Source organism: Rhinatrema bivittatum, chromosome 7 (assembly GCF_901001135.1).
Source record: "Rhinatrema bivittatum chromosome 7, aRhiBiv1.1, whole genome shotgun sequence".
Taxonomy (NCBI): Eukaryota; Metazoa; Chordata; class Amphibia; order Gymnophiona; family Rhinatrematidae; genus Rhinatrema; species Rhinatrema bivittatum.
Genome location: NC_042621.1, coordinates 66,688,690 through 66,704,633, shown reverse-complemented (window position 1 = coordinate 66,704,633; position 15,944 = coordinate 66,688,690). Strand labels below are relative to the sequence as shown.

The 15,944-nt window shown below is 41.4% G+C and overlaps 1 protein-coding gene across 1 annotated transcript in view; it reads left to right on the top strand.

The window, feature by feature from the left end:
- Window positions 1–15,944, top strand: part of ITFG1 (integrin alpha FG-GAP repeat containing 1) — a 526,073-nt gene that overhangs the window by 16,678 nt on the left and 493,451 nt on the right. The window contains exons 4-5 of the mRNA XM_029608474.1: window positions 3,861–3,918; window positions 10,928–11,002. Of these exons, the coding sequence (XP_029464334.1) occupies window positions 3,861–3,918; window positions 10,928–11,002 (133 nt within the window). The remainder of the gene's footprint in view (window positions 1–3,860; window positions 3,919–10,927; window positions 11,003–15,944) is intronic.

Below are 15,944 nucleotides of genomic sequence, written 5' to 3'. Positions count from 1 at the left end.
TCTGGTCTTCACCACTTCCTTCGGAAGGGCATTCCAGGCATCCACCACCCTCTCCGTGAAGAAATACTTCCTGACATTGGTTCTGAATCTTCCTCCCTGGAGCTTCAAATCGTGACCCCTGGTTCTGCTGATTTTTTTCCTATGGAAAAGGTTTGTCGTTGTCATTGGATCATTAAAACCTTTCAAGTATCTGAAAGTCTGTATCATATCACCTCTACTCCTCCTTTCCTCCAGGGTGTACATATTTAGATTCTTCAATCTCTCCTCATAAGTCATTTGATGAAGACCTTCCACCTTTTTGGTCACCCTTCTCTGGACCGCCTCCATCTTGTCTCTGTCTCTTCGGAGATACGGTCTCCAGAACTGAACACAATACTCCAGGTGAGGTCTCACCAAGGACCTGTACAAGGGGATAATCACTTCCCTTTTCTTACTCGATATTCCTCTCTCTATGCAGCCCAGCATTCTTCTGGCTTTAGCTATCGCCTTGTCACATTGTTTCGCCGACTTCAGATCATTAGACACCATCACCCCAAGGTCTCTCTCCTGCTCCGTGCACATCAGCCTTTCTCCCCCCATCGAATACAGTTCATTTGGATTTCCACTCCCCATATGCATGACTTTGCACTTCTTGGCATTGAATGTCAGCTGCCATGTCTTCGACCACTCTTCCATCTTCCTTAAATCCCGTCTCATTCTCTCCACTCCTTCCGGCGTGTCCACTCTGTTGCAGATCTTAGTGTCATCCGCAAAAAGACATACCTTACCTTCTATCCCTTCCGCAATGTCGCTCACAAAGATATTGAAAAGGACCGGTCCCAACACCGATCCCTGCGGTACACCGCTTAAAACCGCTCTCTCTTCAGAGAGAGTTCCATTTACCATCACACATTGTCTTCTGTCCGTCAACCAGTTTGCAATCCAGGCCACCACCTCGGCACTCACTCCTAAGCTTCTCATTTTATTCACCAGTCTCCTGTGCGGGACAGTGTCAAAAGCTTTGCTGAAATCCAAGTAGATGACATCGAGTGCTCTTCCTCGATCCAATTCCTTGGTTACCCAGTCAAAAAAGTCAATCAGATTTGTCTGACAGGATCTTCCAATGGTGAATCCATGCTGCCTCTGGTCCAGCAATTCTCCCGACTGTAGATAGTTCACTATTCTCTCTTTCAACAGTGACTCCATTACTTTTCCCACCACCGAAGTGAGGCTAACCGGTCTGTAGTTACCAGCCTCTTCTCTGTTCCCACTCTTGTGAAGCGGGACTACCACCGCTCTCCTCCAATCATTCGGCACCACTCCCGTTTCTAGGGATCTATTAAATAGGTCACACAGCGGACCTGCCAGCACATCTCTGAGCTCCCTCAGTATTCTGGGATGAACTTCATCAGGCCCCATGGCTTTGTCCACTTTCAGTTTCACCAGCTCTTCCCATACATTTTCTACTGTAAATGGAGTTACATCTACTCCATTCCCCTCCAGTTTCTTGTTAACTAGTGTCGGTCCTTCTCCAGGGTCCTCTTTAGTGAACACAGAACTGAAGTATTCATTTAATATTTCTGCCATTTGACATGCAATGGAAGCTTTTTAACACATGTTTCTAGGAAAAAAAAAACATGATGATTCATGCAGTCAAGTAGCGCTGTATTACATAACAGGGAGTAACTGATTCTTGTACTCTCTGCCAGGAAACACTAAAGATCTTGAACTGGGCAAGTATCAATTTAGCAACCCTTCAGGTACTTTATCTTCCTGGTATTGTGAACACAGAAGCGGACAGACTCAGCAGAGTTTTCCAACCACATGAATGGGCCCAATGATTCCATTAATAACCAAAACCGTGTAAAAATGCGTGCTAGACCACGCCAGGATGAACTTAGTAGCCCTAGCATAGCCAGGTTAACTTTGGTATGCATATCTCCTACAACTTTCAGTAAGTCCCCTGCAGATTCTGGGGAACTGTCCAGCACTGTTAACAAAGGAAGAAGGCTTACTCCTTCGCCCTCTACAGCCTTCACTCAGTAGCTCAGCATGAAGTTTGAACACTCAGCACTAGCGCATTTGCGTTTGCCTAGCAACATTGAGAACATCCTAGTATCAGAAAGAAAACCATCTACATGCCATAACTACACCTTCAAATGGAAGCATTATTCTGTATGTGCAGAGACCGTTCCATTATTCCACCTACCTATGAACCTCGTAATATTTACATCACCTTTCCAAAAAGGGCCTCTCTTCCATTTAAGTGCAATAGCATATCATCAGCAAGAGAATGGAAATTCTATCTCGATACAACCACTCATCTCCTGATTCATGAAAAAAACTCATTCATATGCATCCTCCCATAAAAAAAAAACCAACCTTCAGTGCTTTGGGCCATAAATGTAGTTCTCAGAGCTTTAATGGACCTGCCTTTTGAGCCCCTAGAAAAAACTGACATAAAATATTTGATGTGGAAAGTAATCACAATTACCTCTGCTCGAAGAGTGAGAGAATTGCAAGCTTTGGTGCATTTCCCATCATACCTACAATTTTTCCATGACAAGGTAGTCTATGAACCCATCAAAAGTTCTTGCCAAAGGTGGTATCGGCATTCCACTTGAATCAATTCATCACGCTCCCCACTTTCTTTCTAAAGTTGCATAAACAGGAGTGGGACAGATAGCTACATCACTTGGACTGCAAAAGAGCGTTAGCTTATTGCAAACTCAGAACACAAGATGATAGATGCTTCTCTCAGCTCTTCGTGCCATATGATCCCAATAGATTGGGTATATCAATTGGGAAATGAACACTCTCCAATTGGATAATCTTCTGCATACAGCACTGCTATAGTGCAATCAAGTCCAAGCAATAGCGGCCTGTATAGTACACTTGTGAAATGTGCCCATACAAGGAATCTGTAAAGGAGCCACTTGGTCATTTTGTTCATACCTTCACATCCCACTACTGCCTTGATGAATTGGCAAATACAGATGATGTAGGGAAGGCAGTATTGCATCAAATATTGTCCAGATAAATGCTGTCCACAGAAGAGTCTGAGTTTCAAAAAAAAAAAATAGAAAAGAAAATCTCATCTAGGTAAGCTTCCAACTCTTCATTTTTGACAATTCTTAATTTGGGACTCCCAATTCAGCATGGCTAATTCAGCCGGATTATCAACATATTAAAGCAAGTTTGCTTACCTTAAAGGTGCTTTCCATAGATAGCAGGATGCATTGGCCATGCTGAATGGATGACCTCATCGAGCATCACCAGGCAGAGCTGTCTCTCAAAGCTTTAGAGCTGTTGCTTTATTGGGCATTCACGGCACTTCCCACACAAATGATCATTCTAGAAGTCTTCTCAGTTCCTATCCAAGCAAGGAAGATATCCAGGGGTGTACAAATGCTGCCCAGGGAGGAAGGCGGGAACGCAAGGCTAATTCACCCTGCTATCGATGGAAAACACCATTTGCTTTTTACTTGTTGATTGTCTTTAGCTTGATTTACTTAGTTGCATTCACATTAGGAGATGCTTTTAAATTGAAGAACAGTTAAGTAGTTACATATAGTTTTTACAGTCCTAGCATAAATGCAGTTGTTGAAACATTAGATATTTATAATGCTATTATCTGAATACCATTTTAAGACCAAAATGGATTTTGTACATTTGAAAACTAAAATTGCAATTTATATTCTATTTTCCATATCTGCTGCCGGTACAATTTTTTAGTTGGTGCTATCTCCCTTGTTTACAATAAGAAGAAAAACAATGCACTCTTTAACATCTTAAAATATAACCATGCTGGGTCCAGTAGAGTTATGACATGATGTAAGACACATGAAATGAGCTTACATGTTTTTCCTTTTTGCTTTTAGATTATAACAACAAGACTGATTTAAACAGAACATTTGATGATGAACCACTGATCATGGAGTAAGTATATACCATAGCTTACCTTGATCAATTTTAAAGTTAATAACAAAGAGAATTAGAATAATAGAGTAACATATGATAGTAAGGCTACTGAGCAATGGCATGCTATTTATTATAAATTGGTGCTGGTTATTATCTTGTCAAAGAAAATGTACTGTCTTCTGCATTTAATTTAACTGGAAATATTAGTAATTTTTTTAACCTACAATCTTGGAAGTTTCTATTGAATAGCATTAATTTTGTGGTAATGCCATCCATACCAGAGCAAATATAGGTTAAGCATGGAAAATTTTCAAAGGCCATAGGTCAAGATGTTCATCCCTTCTGATCATATTTTGGCCCAGTGTCATTTCCTTAACATGAGATTCTGAAATGCTTTATTATTTAAGAATCCAGCTTCATACTTTAGATTTTTCAAAGTAGCGACATGAAGAAAAGCAGGACCACTGTTTAGTCGAGCTGAAATCTTGTTGAAATTTGTAGTTTCAGACTGAATAGTGCGTGTATCTGATTGATTCATAATTCTTAGCTGTTGAATGTCTAGCTGTGTTTTGTGGCAGTATGATATGAAGTGTTGGTATTTTTGAAGTTAGGATTTGCCATTGGCTGTAATACCTTATGTATCTTACTCCGGTATGGTGATAAATGATGGTGGTTTACACATTGGTCATCTCACAAATTAGATTATTGCCAGTGAAAATTACTCAAAAACTCCAGGTTATTCAGAACACTGCAGCTGGAGTAATGACTGGAAACGCAATACAAATTTCAGTGATGCCTCTGCTTTTTTTGCAATGGCTACCCTTTGTAATTAGATGTAAATTTAGGATGCTTGATTTGGCATTCCAGATCCAACATGGAAATTTCCCTCCCCATCATAATAATAACAGATTGAATTGGTATAAATCATCTAGAAATTTAAGATCAAGCCAGGCTAACTTTCAAGGTGTCCCTCATTACAGGCAATTTTTCAGGACTGTTTGAAGAATAGGGCTTTCTCCATGGCGGCTTCACAATTGAGGAAGAATCTTCCATTGGAAATTGGATTGGAATCCAGCCTCTTAGCTTTTAGGAAAAAAACTTAAGACCTGGCCTTTCCCGACAATTGTGTAAAATGCAGGATAATAAGGTGGTAGGATGAGATCTGTGGGTAAGAGAATGAGGCCTTTAATGGGAAGATGACTGTATTCATATTTTTATTTGCTGATGTTTATTATATTTTATTATGTTGTATTATGATTTGGTATAAACTGTTTTGAGTGATCCTTTGACCTGGAAGTCATTATATGAATAATTGTAAATAAATATGTTGCATGATAACACAGATAATTTGTTCAGCCATAATTGTTACTTGTAGTTAATTCTATGTATCATACACAAATTTTATCCTATAATGAAAATAGTTGCCCTGTATTTGTGAGAGTTCTAAACTGTTGATCGCAGTCTAAATGTTATTTTGTTAAATAGAACTATGCACCTCCATTGAAGGAAACAATATATTCATATTTTTAGTATATCCTGATGCATGTAACTCTTCATCTGTTACATCTTTGTGTCTTGACTACTGATGCTAGAATGCATATTTAGTAATTTTGTAACAAGGTAAGAATGTCAGGATAGAGGAATTTAGACTATTTAGCATGTCTGTCTCTTAATAAAGGTAGATTCTCTTGCTAAGCTAAAAGTATGCATCCCTGCCTTGCTCACTGAGTTTAGTATGCTCCTCAGTATCTACTGCCATGTGGCTTGGCAGAGGGCTGAACAGCTTTCCTGACATTGCTCCTTGAACAAGTTTCTGAAGTTTTAATTTTATTTAACTTTGCTTTTAATTTTGCCAATATATATAGCTTGTTATTTTTGCTGTTGGATTTTATATCTTTATTGCTGGAGTACTGAAATTCATTAACATTGGCCGCTTGCACCTTCATGTCCACTCCCCCCCCGGACTCTTGGTCCCCATGTACATCCCCAACAGACTACTCATACTCGATCTTTGGTGAAAACAAGGCCGCAGCATTTATTAAATCATTAACGTAAAACATTACCAGTACCCGAGTCGTGGGTGCGTTTTAACCCTATTGTAATCCGGGCTTCGTGCCGGTGTCCGCTGTGTTAAGCCAGTCCGCCATCATCTTCCTGGCCCCCTGCTGTGTTCAAGCCATGGGGCCATTCCTCCAGGCAGCCCACGCCCAACTATGCGCACTCTTCCTTCCCTGAGGACCTCCGGTTTGTCCTTGCCGTGTCCTCAAGATTCCCATTTACCTAGCAACTCGGGTACCCCCGCCACCAGACTGGGACAGTGTCTCGCTTGTCCCAGGCCCCCCACAACTACTGCGGTCTAAACTCACTGAATACCCGCTCCAGCGCTTCCTGTATGGAGGAGTTGAATAAGTCATAATCCACTTCAGATAGATTGTAAGCCCTCTGGGATAGAGAAATACCTACAGTACCTGAATGTAAACCAATATATCTCAGATCGAATGTCGGTATATAAAAAAAAATAAATAGTTGTATCCGATCCGACCGATATAGGCCTACATGTGGCTCATCTGCCCATTCATGTCGTATGTGTTGCACATCCCCTCTTCTGGGCCCATAAGCCGACCTGCCTGTTTATCTTTTTCCAGCCCCTGCCCCACAATTTACTACCCTGCCATTTAATCCTAGATATGATATCTGACCATATTATGGTTGTTCCCGGAGTCATCTCTCCCAGGATCGCCAGACCTCTCTTTATCATTCCTATCATTTGCTTGGCAGAATACACACCTAGATCATTACCACCTAGGTGAGTAACTATTGCGTCTGGCCATTGCAATGTGCTCAATCTGCCCCGCAGATCCGATAACAATTGCTTCCATTTCATTCCTGACCTTCCCATCAATTTCAGGCTGACAGCCCACTGTGCCAAGCCCAAATACACGCCGTATGGTCTTTCCTGCACCCTCCTGGCCGCCCAGCATACGAAGGAATGTCCTATTAACCATGCTATCTTCCTTTGTCTCCACGGGCCTGCGGGTGAAACAAATCAAGTTAATTACAGAGGGCATTGCGAAACAAAATAAGGAGGAGAGAGTATATAGATATAGTCTCAATATTGGAAGGCAGGAAAGGTGCAACAGAGAAAAAGAAAAAGGGGGAGAAGTAAAAGTGCCAAAAAATATCATTAATTGGACCAAAGCGTATCTAAGAATGATGGAGCGCACTGTTAACTTTTTATTGGACGCGGGTTTTCGACGTGCTAGCATTACCCCTTATTCAGTAAGGGGCCGAAAACGCGTGTCCAATCCCCCGAACCTAATAGCGCCCGCAACATGCAAATGCATGTTGATGGCCCTATTAGGTATTCCCGCACGATTCAGAAAACAAAATGTGCAGCCAAGCCGCACGTTTTGCTTTCAGAAATTAGCGCCTACCCAAAGGTAGGCGCTAATTTCTTCAGGCACTGGAAAAGTGCACAGAAAAGCAGCATTTGGTGATTTTAAGTCTTTTCTATACCGTCGTTTAGTAGTTTCCGTCACAACGGTTTACAAATAGGCACAAACAAATAATGATGCTGAAACATTACTTTACACAAGTGCCATATCGGTCCGGTACATAGTTTTTAAAATAAGATAAATGTAGTGTGATAAGATACTGTACAGTTTTTTTGTTTTTTTTTCGGAATTAAAAGCAATGCTAATTTTATCAGTGTCACTTTGCCTTATAGTGATGGATGATCAGACAAAGTAATATAAAAAATAAATAAAATACAGTTACACGCGTCTTGCTTTTGTTCCTATCTCGCACTTCACCGGCTTCACTATTCACCTACTCTCTTTGATAGGCCTTCTTAAATAACCAGGTTTTTAGGTTTTTTCGAAAGGATTTGTTGTCGCTTTGTAACCTTAATTCTAAAGGCATGGTGTTCCATAGTATGGGTCCTGCCAGCGATAGAGCTCTTTCTCTTACTTCTTGTGTGAGTCTTGCTGTTGTTATTGATGGAATGTAAGAAGTGCTTTGTTAGCTGATCTTAGTTTCTGATAGTTGCCAATTGCACCGGTGAGGGTGCCTTGCTGAAAAGCATTATTGCTTTCCTCTTCCGCTAAAACTCCCTGCTGGCCCCGGGCCTTTCTTTGTACATTTACTTGCCGGGTGCAGTGCGGTGCGGCGCGCACAGAACATAAGAAAATGCCATACTGGGTCAGACCAAGGGTCCATCAAGCCCAGCATCCTGTTTCCAACAGTGGCCAATCCAGGCCAGAAGAACCTGGCAAGTACCCAAAAACTAAGTCTATTCCATGTTACCATTGCTAATGGCAGTGGCTATTCTCTAAGTGAACTTAATAGCAGGTAATGGACTTCTCCTCCAAGAACTTATCCAATCCTTTTTTAAACACAGCTATACTAACTGCACGAACCACATTCTCTGGCAACAAATTCCAGAGTTTAATTGTGCGTTGAGTAAAAAAGAACTTTCTCCGATTAGTTTTAAATGTGCCCCATGCTAACTTCATGGAGTGTCCCCTAGTCTTTCTACTATCCAAAAGAGTAAATAACCGATTCACATCTACCCGTTCTAGACCTCTCATGATTTTAAACACCTCTATCATATCCCCCCTCAGTCGTCTCTTCTCCAAGCTGAAAAGTCCTAACCTCTTTAGTCTTTCCTCATAGGGGAGTTGTTCCATTCCCCTTATCATTTTGGTAGCCCTTCTCTGTACCTTCTCCATCGCAATTATATCTTTTTTGAGATGCGGCGACCAGAATTGTACACAGTATTCAAGGTGCGGTCTCACCATGGAGCGATACAGAGGCATTATGACATTTTCCGTTTTATTCATCATTCCTTTTCTAATAATTCCCAACATTCTGTTTGCTTTTTTGACTGCCGCAGCACACTGCACCGACGATTTCAATGTGTTATCCACTATGACACCTAGATCTCTTTCTTGGGTTGTAGCACCTAATATGGAACCCAACATTGTGTAATTATAGCATGGGTTATTTTTCCCTATATGCATCACCTTGCACTTATCCACATTAAATTTCATCTGCCATTTGGATGCCCAATTTTCCAGCCTCACAAGGTCTTCCTGCAATTTATCACAATCTGCTTGTGATTTAACTACTCTGAACAATTTTGTGTCATCTGCAAATTTGATTATCTCACTCGTCGTATTTCTTTCCAGATCATTTATAAATATATTGAACAGTAAGGGTCCCAATACAGATCCTGAGGCACTCCACTGTCCACTCCCTTCCACTGAGAAAATTGCCCATTTAATCCTACTCTCTGTTTCCTGTCTTTTAGCCAGTTTGCAATCCACGAAAGGACATCGCCACCTATCCCATGACTTTTTACTTTTCCTAGAAGCCTCTCATGAGGAACTTTGTCAAACGCCTTCTGAAAATCCAAGTATACTATATCTACCAGTTCACCTTTATCAACATGTTTATTAACTCCTTCAAAAAAGTGAAGCAGATTTGTGAGGCAAGACTTGCCCTGGGTAAAGCCATGCTGACTTTGTTCCATTAAACCATGTCTTTCTATATGTTCTGTGATTTTGATGTTTAGAACACTTTCCACTATTTTTCCTGGCACTGAAGTCAGGCTAACCGGTCTGTAGTTTCCCGGATCGCCCCTGGAGCCCTTTTTAAATATTGGGGTTACATTTGCTATCCTCCAGTCTTCAGGTACAATGGATGATTTTAATGATAAGTTACAAATGTTTACTAATAGGTCAGTTAGTCAGCCTGAGTGACTCACTGCTCCCTTGATTAACAAATGTTGGTCTCTATTCAAACCCAATCACACTACCTCAACACCTTTCCAAGGTGAGTAACTGAGCTGAACTATTCAACTTTTTTTACTTTGGTATATACTGCTCCTAGCTTATTTCTAGCTTCTTGCTACTTTTTTGTGGGGTTTTTTTTGTTTTTTGTGTTTTGTTTTTTTTTCAATACAATGTACTCAGTATTAAAAACAGACAGTCAGCTCTTTAAAAGTCTGGAGAACACTCAGTTCTGCAGACTTTTAAAAATAAACACACTATCTACTTCTACCTTATTGACTGACTAAAAATACAAACAGTCTAACTTGTTTATTCACTGCCTACCTACTGCTACCTTATTGACTATTTAAAAATACAAATAGTCTAACTTGTTTATTCACTGCCTACTTACTGCTACCTTATTGACTGACTAAAAATACAGTCTAACTTGTTTATTCACTGCCTACCTACTGCTACCTTATTGACTATTTAAAAATACAAATAGTCTAACTTGTTTATTCACTGCCTACCTACTGCTACCTTATTGACTGACTAAAAATACAAACAGTCTAAATTGTTTATTCACTGCCTACCTACTGCTACCTTATTGACTGACTATTTAAAAATGCAAACAGTCTAACTTGTTTATTCACTGCCTTTCTGACTATTAAAGGCACAAACACACAAACACACTAAATAATATTCCCAAATAGTTAACTTTGCCCCAATACTTTTAAAAAAGTCAATGTCAATTCACTCTGAAGTTTATTGCTTAATTATTGGCATTTTCTCCATAGTACTGAACATGCGAAGGACAATTTTCTAAGGTTTTTATATAGGTAAATACGTGCTTGCTCATGTAACACAGGCTTTTGAAAATTGCTCCTTTCTATGTGGGTAAATGTAGCACACCTACTTTCACCCATGGGTAGAAAAGCATGCACGGTGATTTCAGTTTCAAAACACTGTGTGTACTTTCCAGTATATACTTTGCACCTGTGCAGTACCCATGCCAAATCCATGGGTACTTTGCTTGCGGTTTATGTGTTGACGCAATTTCAGAGGGAACCTCTTGTGGCCCTGCAAGCTAAACGGGAAAGATAAAATAGACCCCTCAAACTGTTACATTCTGATTTTCAGTTTTAGTTATCTTCTTCCCTACTCATATGAATGAATATACCAAAACATTGATTTGCATTGGGGAGCGCATGTCTTAGGGAAGGGTAGATAATTCAGCTTTTTCTTTTCTATTTCAGTTTTAATGGTGATTTAATTCCTGATGTGTTTGGTATCACAAATGAAAGCAAGCAACCACAAGTCCTAATTGGAGGGTAAGTCCATATATGTAATATGACTAGAACATATAGTTATTGTGGTGTTAACCTAGAATGTGAACACAACACGTGATTGGTGACCAAGAATATGAATGCTGATATTGTAAATTGTTGTGATCTTCATTTGGAACGATGGTCTATAAAATGCCTAAATCAAATAAGTCAAAAGGACTCATGCATATTTCATAATGTTAGTTATTGAAAAGAAAATTATGCAGATTTGTAGCAATTTATATTTTATTAAAATGTGAAAATTATACTTCTGAACATTGGAAGAGTTGTTCCTCAATAAAGTTTTGAATGAGTATATTCATCAATTTTGTTTTCTCCCTTATATGTCTCTTTCCTTCTTGGTCCTGTCCTTAGCTGTAATCTGTAAGTGGGTCTCGGAGAAGGCTCAGTTGGAGAACACCTATGAAGTTCGCATCAAGAGCCTTCACTGAGAATGATAAAGACATTAACTTTTTAAAGGAAAAACTGTTTTTGTCTAAAGTACAATAGTGTGTTATACTAATAAAATATATATACACACACTAATAATATATATATATTAGTGTGTGTGTGTGTATATATATATATATATATATATATATATATATTACAGGGAGGTGGTGTAGTTTGGTGCTAATAGCATTAAATACTTGGAATTCAGTTTATATTTCCTAATTCACTGGCTCTCTGTGTAGCTATGGACAAATCATATCTACATATTCATTAAACTTTTCAACTGTAATTTGCTATTTATATTATTAGCGTTTTTGTTCATTCTTCCATTCATTGCCTTCAGATTTTTTTCATGCAGTTTAGACACCAGCAATGTATTTCCATCCCACCATCCAAGCACATGTTTCAGAAGCACAAGCTTCTGAAACATTAAATTCCAGAGTATATGGGAACCCTGTTTGGGGGAGGGGGGGGAGAAGGTACTCTATAAATCCTAATTATTATTAGCCTACCTGGGCAGAGGAATTTCCAGCACAGCTATCTTTTGGTCAGGTATTTTGAAATGCGAGCCTAAGATATGTTACTCATTTTTTTTCTCCCATCATATTTAAAATTTATCCTCATTCATTTATGTAGCACAAAAAGAGCAACGTACAAACGCTTATCAAGGAAAATTCCTGCTCCATGGAATTTACGGTGTAAGATATGTAAATTCCATGGTTAAAGTACTGTCCCTGATAAGCATCTATACAGTGCTACATACATGATTATTATAGAATGGTTAAAAAATGTTTGGGGAGAACCTGCTTTAGGAGCTGTCTCAAAGTGGGTTTTAAGCAGGATTTAGAGGACCACTTTAATGGAGTACAAGGTCTCTGTCTTCTTGGTCTGTATAAGAAAAGAGGTACTGGGAACTAAGTAGGAGAAATTAGCATTTTAAGGACTGCTTCAACCAGGGTTAAGAGTGGAAGGTGGGCAAATCTAATTGGATAAAGCTGCAAAATCTCCAATCTCTCTGCACTAACAATCTATAGCCCCTTGACTGAGCACACACATGAATGCACAGTTACGACCACATTTTCTGTGCACATCTTTACTCTTAATTTAGCAAGGAGTTTAGTGCACAAATTCACTCTTCCTCATGCAAAATTTATGTTTGTCGAGGCATGACCTTATTACTCCCCAGTGCAGAGAGATGTATAGGCTTAACTAATGTTTTCCCCATTGATAAACAGACTGAATTAGCCATGCTGTCTGGGACATCCCTCCGGGCGGCTCGAGGCGGGAAATTTCTCTCCAGATATACAGGGGCGGTTCCTGCAAGACTGCCCCAACTGCCCTCAGTTCTTTCTTCCCGCGCAGCTCCCAGATGCATATCTCCTCTCTTTCTGCTTTTATACTTCTTTTTCTGTCTCTTTTCTCCTCTTTTCATTTCGGTGAACCCACAAAAGCACTTATCATTTCTACCCATGACTCCGAAAACCCCAAGCTTCAAGTATTGACAATGTGGCAAATTTATGTCCGTCACAGATGGGAATAACTATTGCTACTTGTGCCTGGGGCCAGACCATGACCAAACATCCTGCCGCCTAGGGCCCAGAGGCAACAGGCCAAGAAGATCGCCAGGCTCCAGGATCTTGAAGGTGCTTCATTGGGCTCATATCCCTAACGCATCGCTCCACCCAGTCCTCATGTGGGAGGGAGCCTAAGAAACTGACAGCACAGAAGCGGACATCATCGTTGGAACTGACCTCCAAGAAGCAGGGCCTGGTAGGAAAGCCCTCCCAGAGAGCCAGGAGGTAAGGGCATGGGTGATAAACCCACAAAAAGCCCTGGTGTGTCAAGCAACATGGCGCCGAAAACAATCAAGGGCCATGCAGACCCGTGCCCCTTCGAGGCAGGCTGCTCGAAGCCTGAGCATGACGCAGAATGGCACACTGCGTATGGTCTGGAACAATGCATGGCGCTCAACGCAGAGCATCGAACGATGGACAGCACAAGTGGATGTGTCGCTTGACGCATGCTGCATCGACTCATGCATCGAAGGGGAAGCCACCTTTGATGTGAAAGGCGAAAGACAAATCACACCACCATAAGTCGATGTACTCGACGTGAAAAATGCGTGCGTCGCAACCAAGCACACGCTCATGTGAGAGATTTCATTCACACTGGTGTCCGGATCCTCAGATAGTCTTCACCCCAAGCGAGCTTGAGGAATTCAACACTTCGAATGTAGACTTCCTGCATGTCTCTGAAGGTTCCTCTTCCTCCTTTGCTAGAGGTATTGTCCATACAGGGCTTTCTGCAGTCTCTGAACGCAAACAGGGACAACCTCAGCTCCAAGAACAGTTGGTGATGAGACAGACCAGGGCCAATCTCAACGTACTAGAGGCCCAGTCTCATCAGTTCTTCTAGCAGCGATACCTTCCTCCAAGGCTAGGAAGTACATTCACTTAGATAAGGAGGGAGATGCATCGCCACCTCTGCGGAAAAGGAAAATTTCTCCTTCCCGTCCACAGATGGAGTCAAATAACCAATATCCTTCATGCCTTCTTTACGTCCCTCCCGGCTAGTCGCCCCCCTCTAGCCCCTTGGAAAAGGCTTTGTCTCCACAATCAGTTCCTTATTCTACTCCTCGGGAATTCGAAGCAGAGGAAGATTTCATTGGTAATCTAAGTCCTGCAGCCTCGAAACCTGGCTGAGAACCTGTAGACTCCTCTCCACCTTCACCTTCATCGACTGGTATACCTTCGGACCCCTCCCCCCCCCCCCCCCCCCCCCCCCCCCCCCCCCGAAGAGCTGCTGGAACTGTCTTCACCCCCAGATGACCTATCTTTATTCTAAATTCATTGAAAGGGTGGGCACCTTCTTGAGGGTCGAGACCAAAAAGCTGCCGGATCCCAATAACTGGATGTGCTCCTTAGATCTCAAGGATGCGTATTACCACATCCCGACGCATCCATCCTCCTAGCACTACCTTTGTTTTCAAGTGAACGCTCAACACTTCCAGTACAAGGTTCTTCTGTTTGGCCTGTCGTCAGCACCCAGAGTGTTCACAAAATGACTAGCCAAAGCTATGGCCCACCTATGCAGAAAGGAGATAAAGGTTTTTCCCTGTCTGGACGATTGGCTGTTGGTGGCCTCAAATTCCAAAATGCTTCTCTTCCACCTAACGCAGATAATAACATGCCTAGAGATTCTGGGATTCATCATTATTACCATCCTCCTCGCTTAACTGCCCTTGCTCTAAGAACTTGTTAACTGTTCATCCTTTATCTATGACCTCTTAACCAAAGTTTTCCGTTATTGTTTATATCTTAATTTATTAACTGTTCTCTGTTCCATGTAAAAGATATGCCTCTTTTTGGCTTGTCCTTGTTGTTACATGTAAATCGGTATGATGTGTAAACGGCTACCAGTATATAAAAATGTTTGTATAAATAAATAAACTATGAAAAGTCCAATCTGCGCCCCACTCAAATCCTTCAAGTTATTGGGGCGGTAATAAACACCAAGATTTGTAAAGCCTTTTTTCCTGCAGTCAGAGTTTGAACTTTTCGCGAGCTGGCCTATGCGTTGTGGAGCCAGTCACATCCCCCAGTTCACCAGATACTATCTTGGACATATGGCAGCAATGATATATGTGGCTCCCCATACCCACCTTCCTATGCGTTGACTTCAATGGGGACTCAAGACTCAGTGGTCTCAGCATGACCACCCGAAGTCGTCACGGGTAGTCATAACTCAGTCAGTGGTCTGGGACTTGAATTGGTGGTTATCGCTCATGGTCCAGGGGCACCGTTTCAAAATCTGGCTCATCAGATTGTCATGACAATGGCAGCATCCACAGAGGGCTGGGGCGCACATGTGCTACACCTAAAAATGCAGGGAGTTTGGTCTCCCAGGGAAAGGATTCTCCAAATCAACCTTCTAGAGTTGAGAGCTGTAAGGAACGTCATCTATACCTTCTCCCATCTACTCACAGGAAAGAGAGTAATGGTTTACATGGACAATCAAGTGACCATGTTATATTTAAACAAAGAAGGAGGGTCCGGTTCCAAGACACTTTGCAGGGAATCAGTGCTGCTCCTGGAGTGGGCACTAGCTCGCTCCATTCAGAAGCAGGCGACCAACCTTCCAGGTATAAAGAACACAGAGGCCGACATGCTCAGCAGAATTTTTCACCCACACAAGTGGGCAATGCATTAGGATACAACAGACTGTCTGTTCAAAAAAATGGGGTATACCCTGCATGGACCTTTTTGCAACGGAGTCCAATGCAAAACTACCGTGGTTTTGTTCTCTTTACCTAAGCACATGCAGAGTCGCTCAGAATGCATTCCTGATTCTGTGGCAGCAAAACTTGGATGCATACCCTCTGATACCTCTGATAAGTTGAGTAATTAAAAAATGCATCACGGAAAGGTCAGATCTCATCCTCGTTCACCTGCATGGCCCAGGCAGCCGTGGTATGCCTATCTTGTTCACCTCTCCA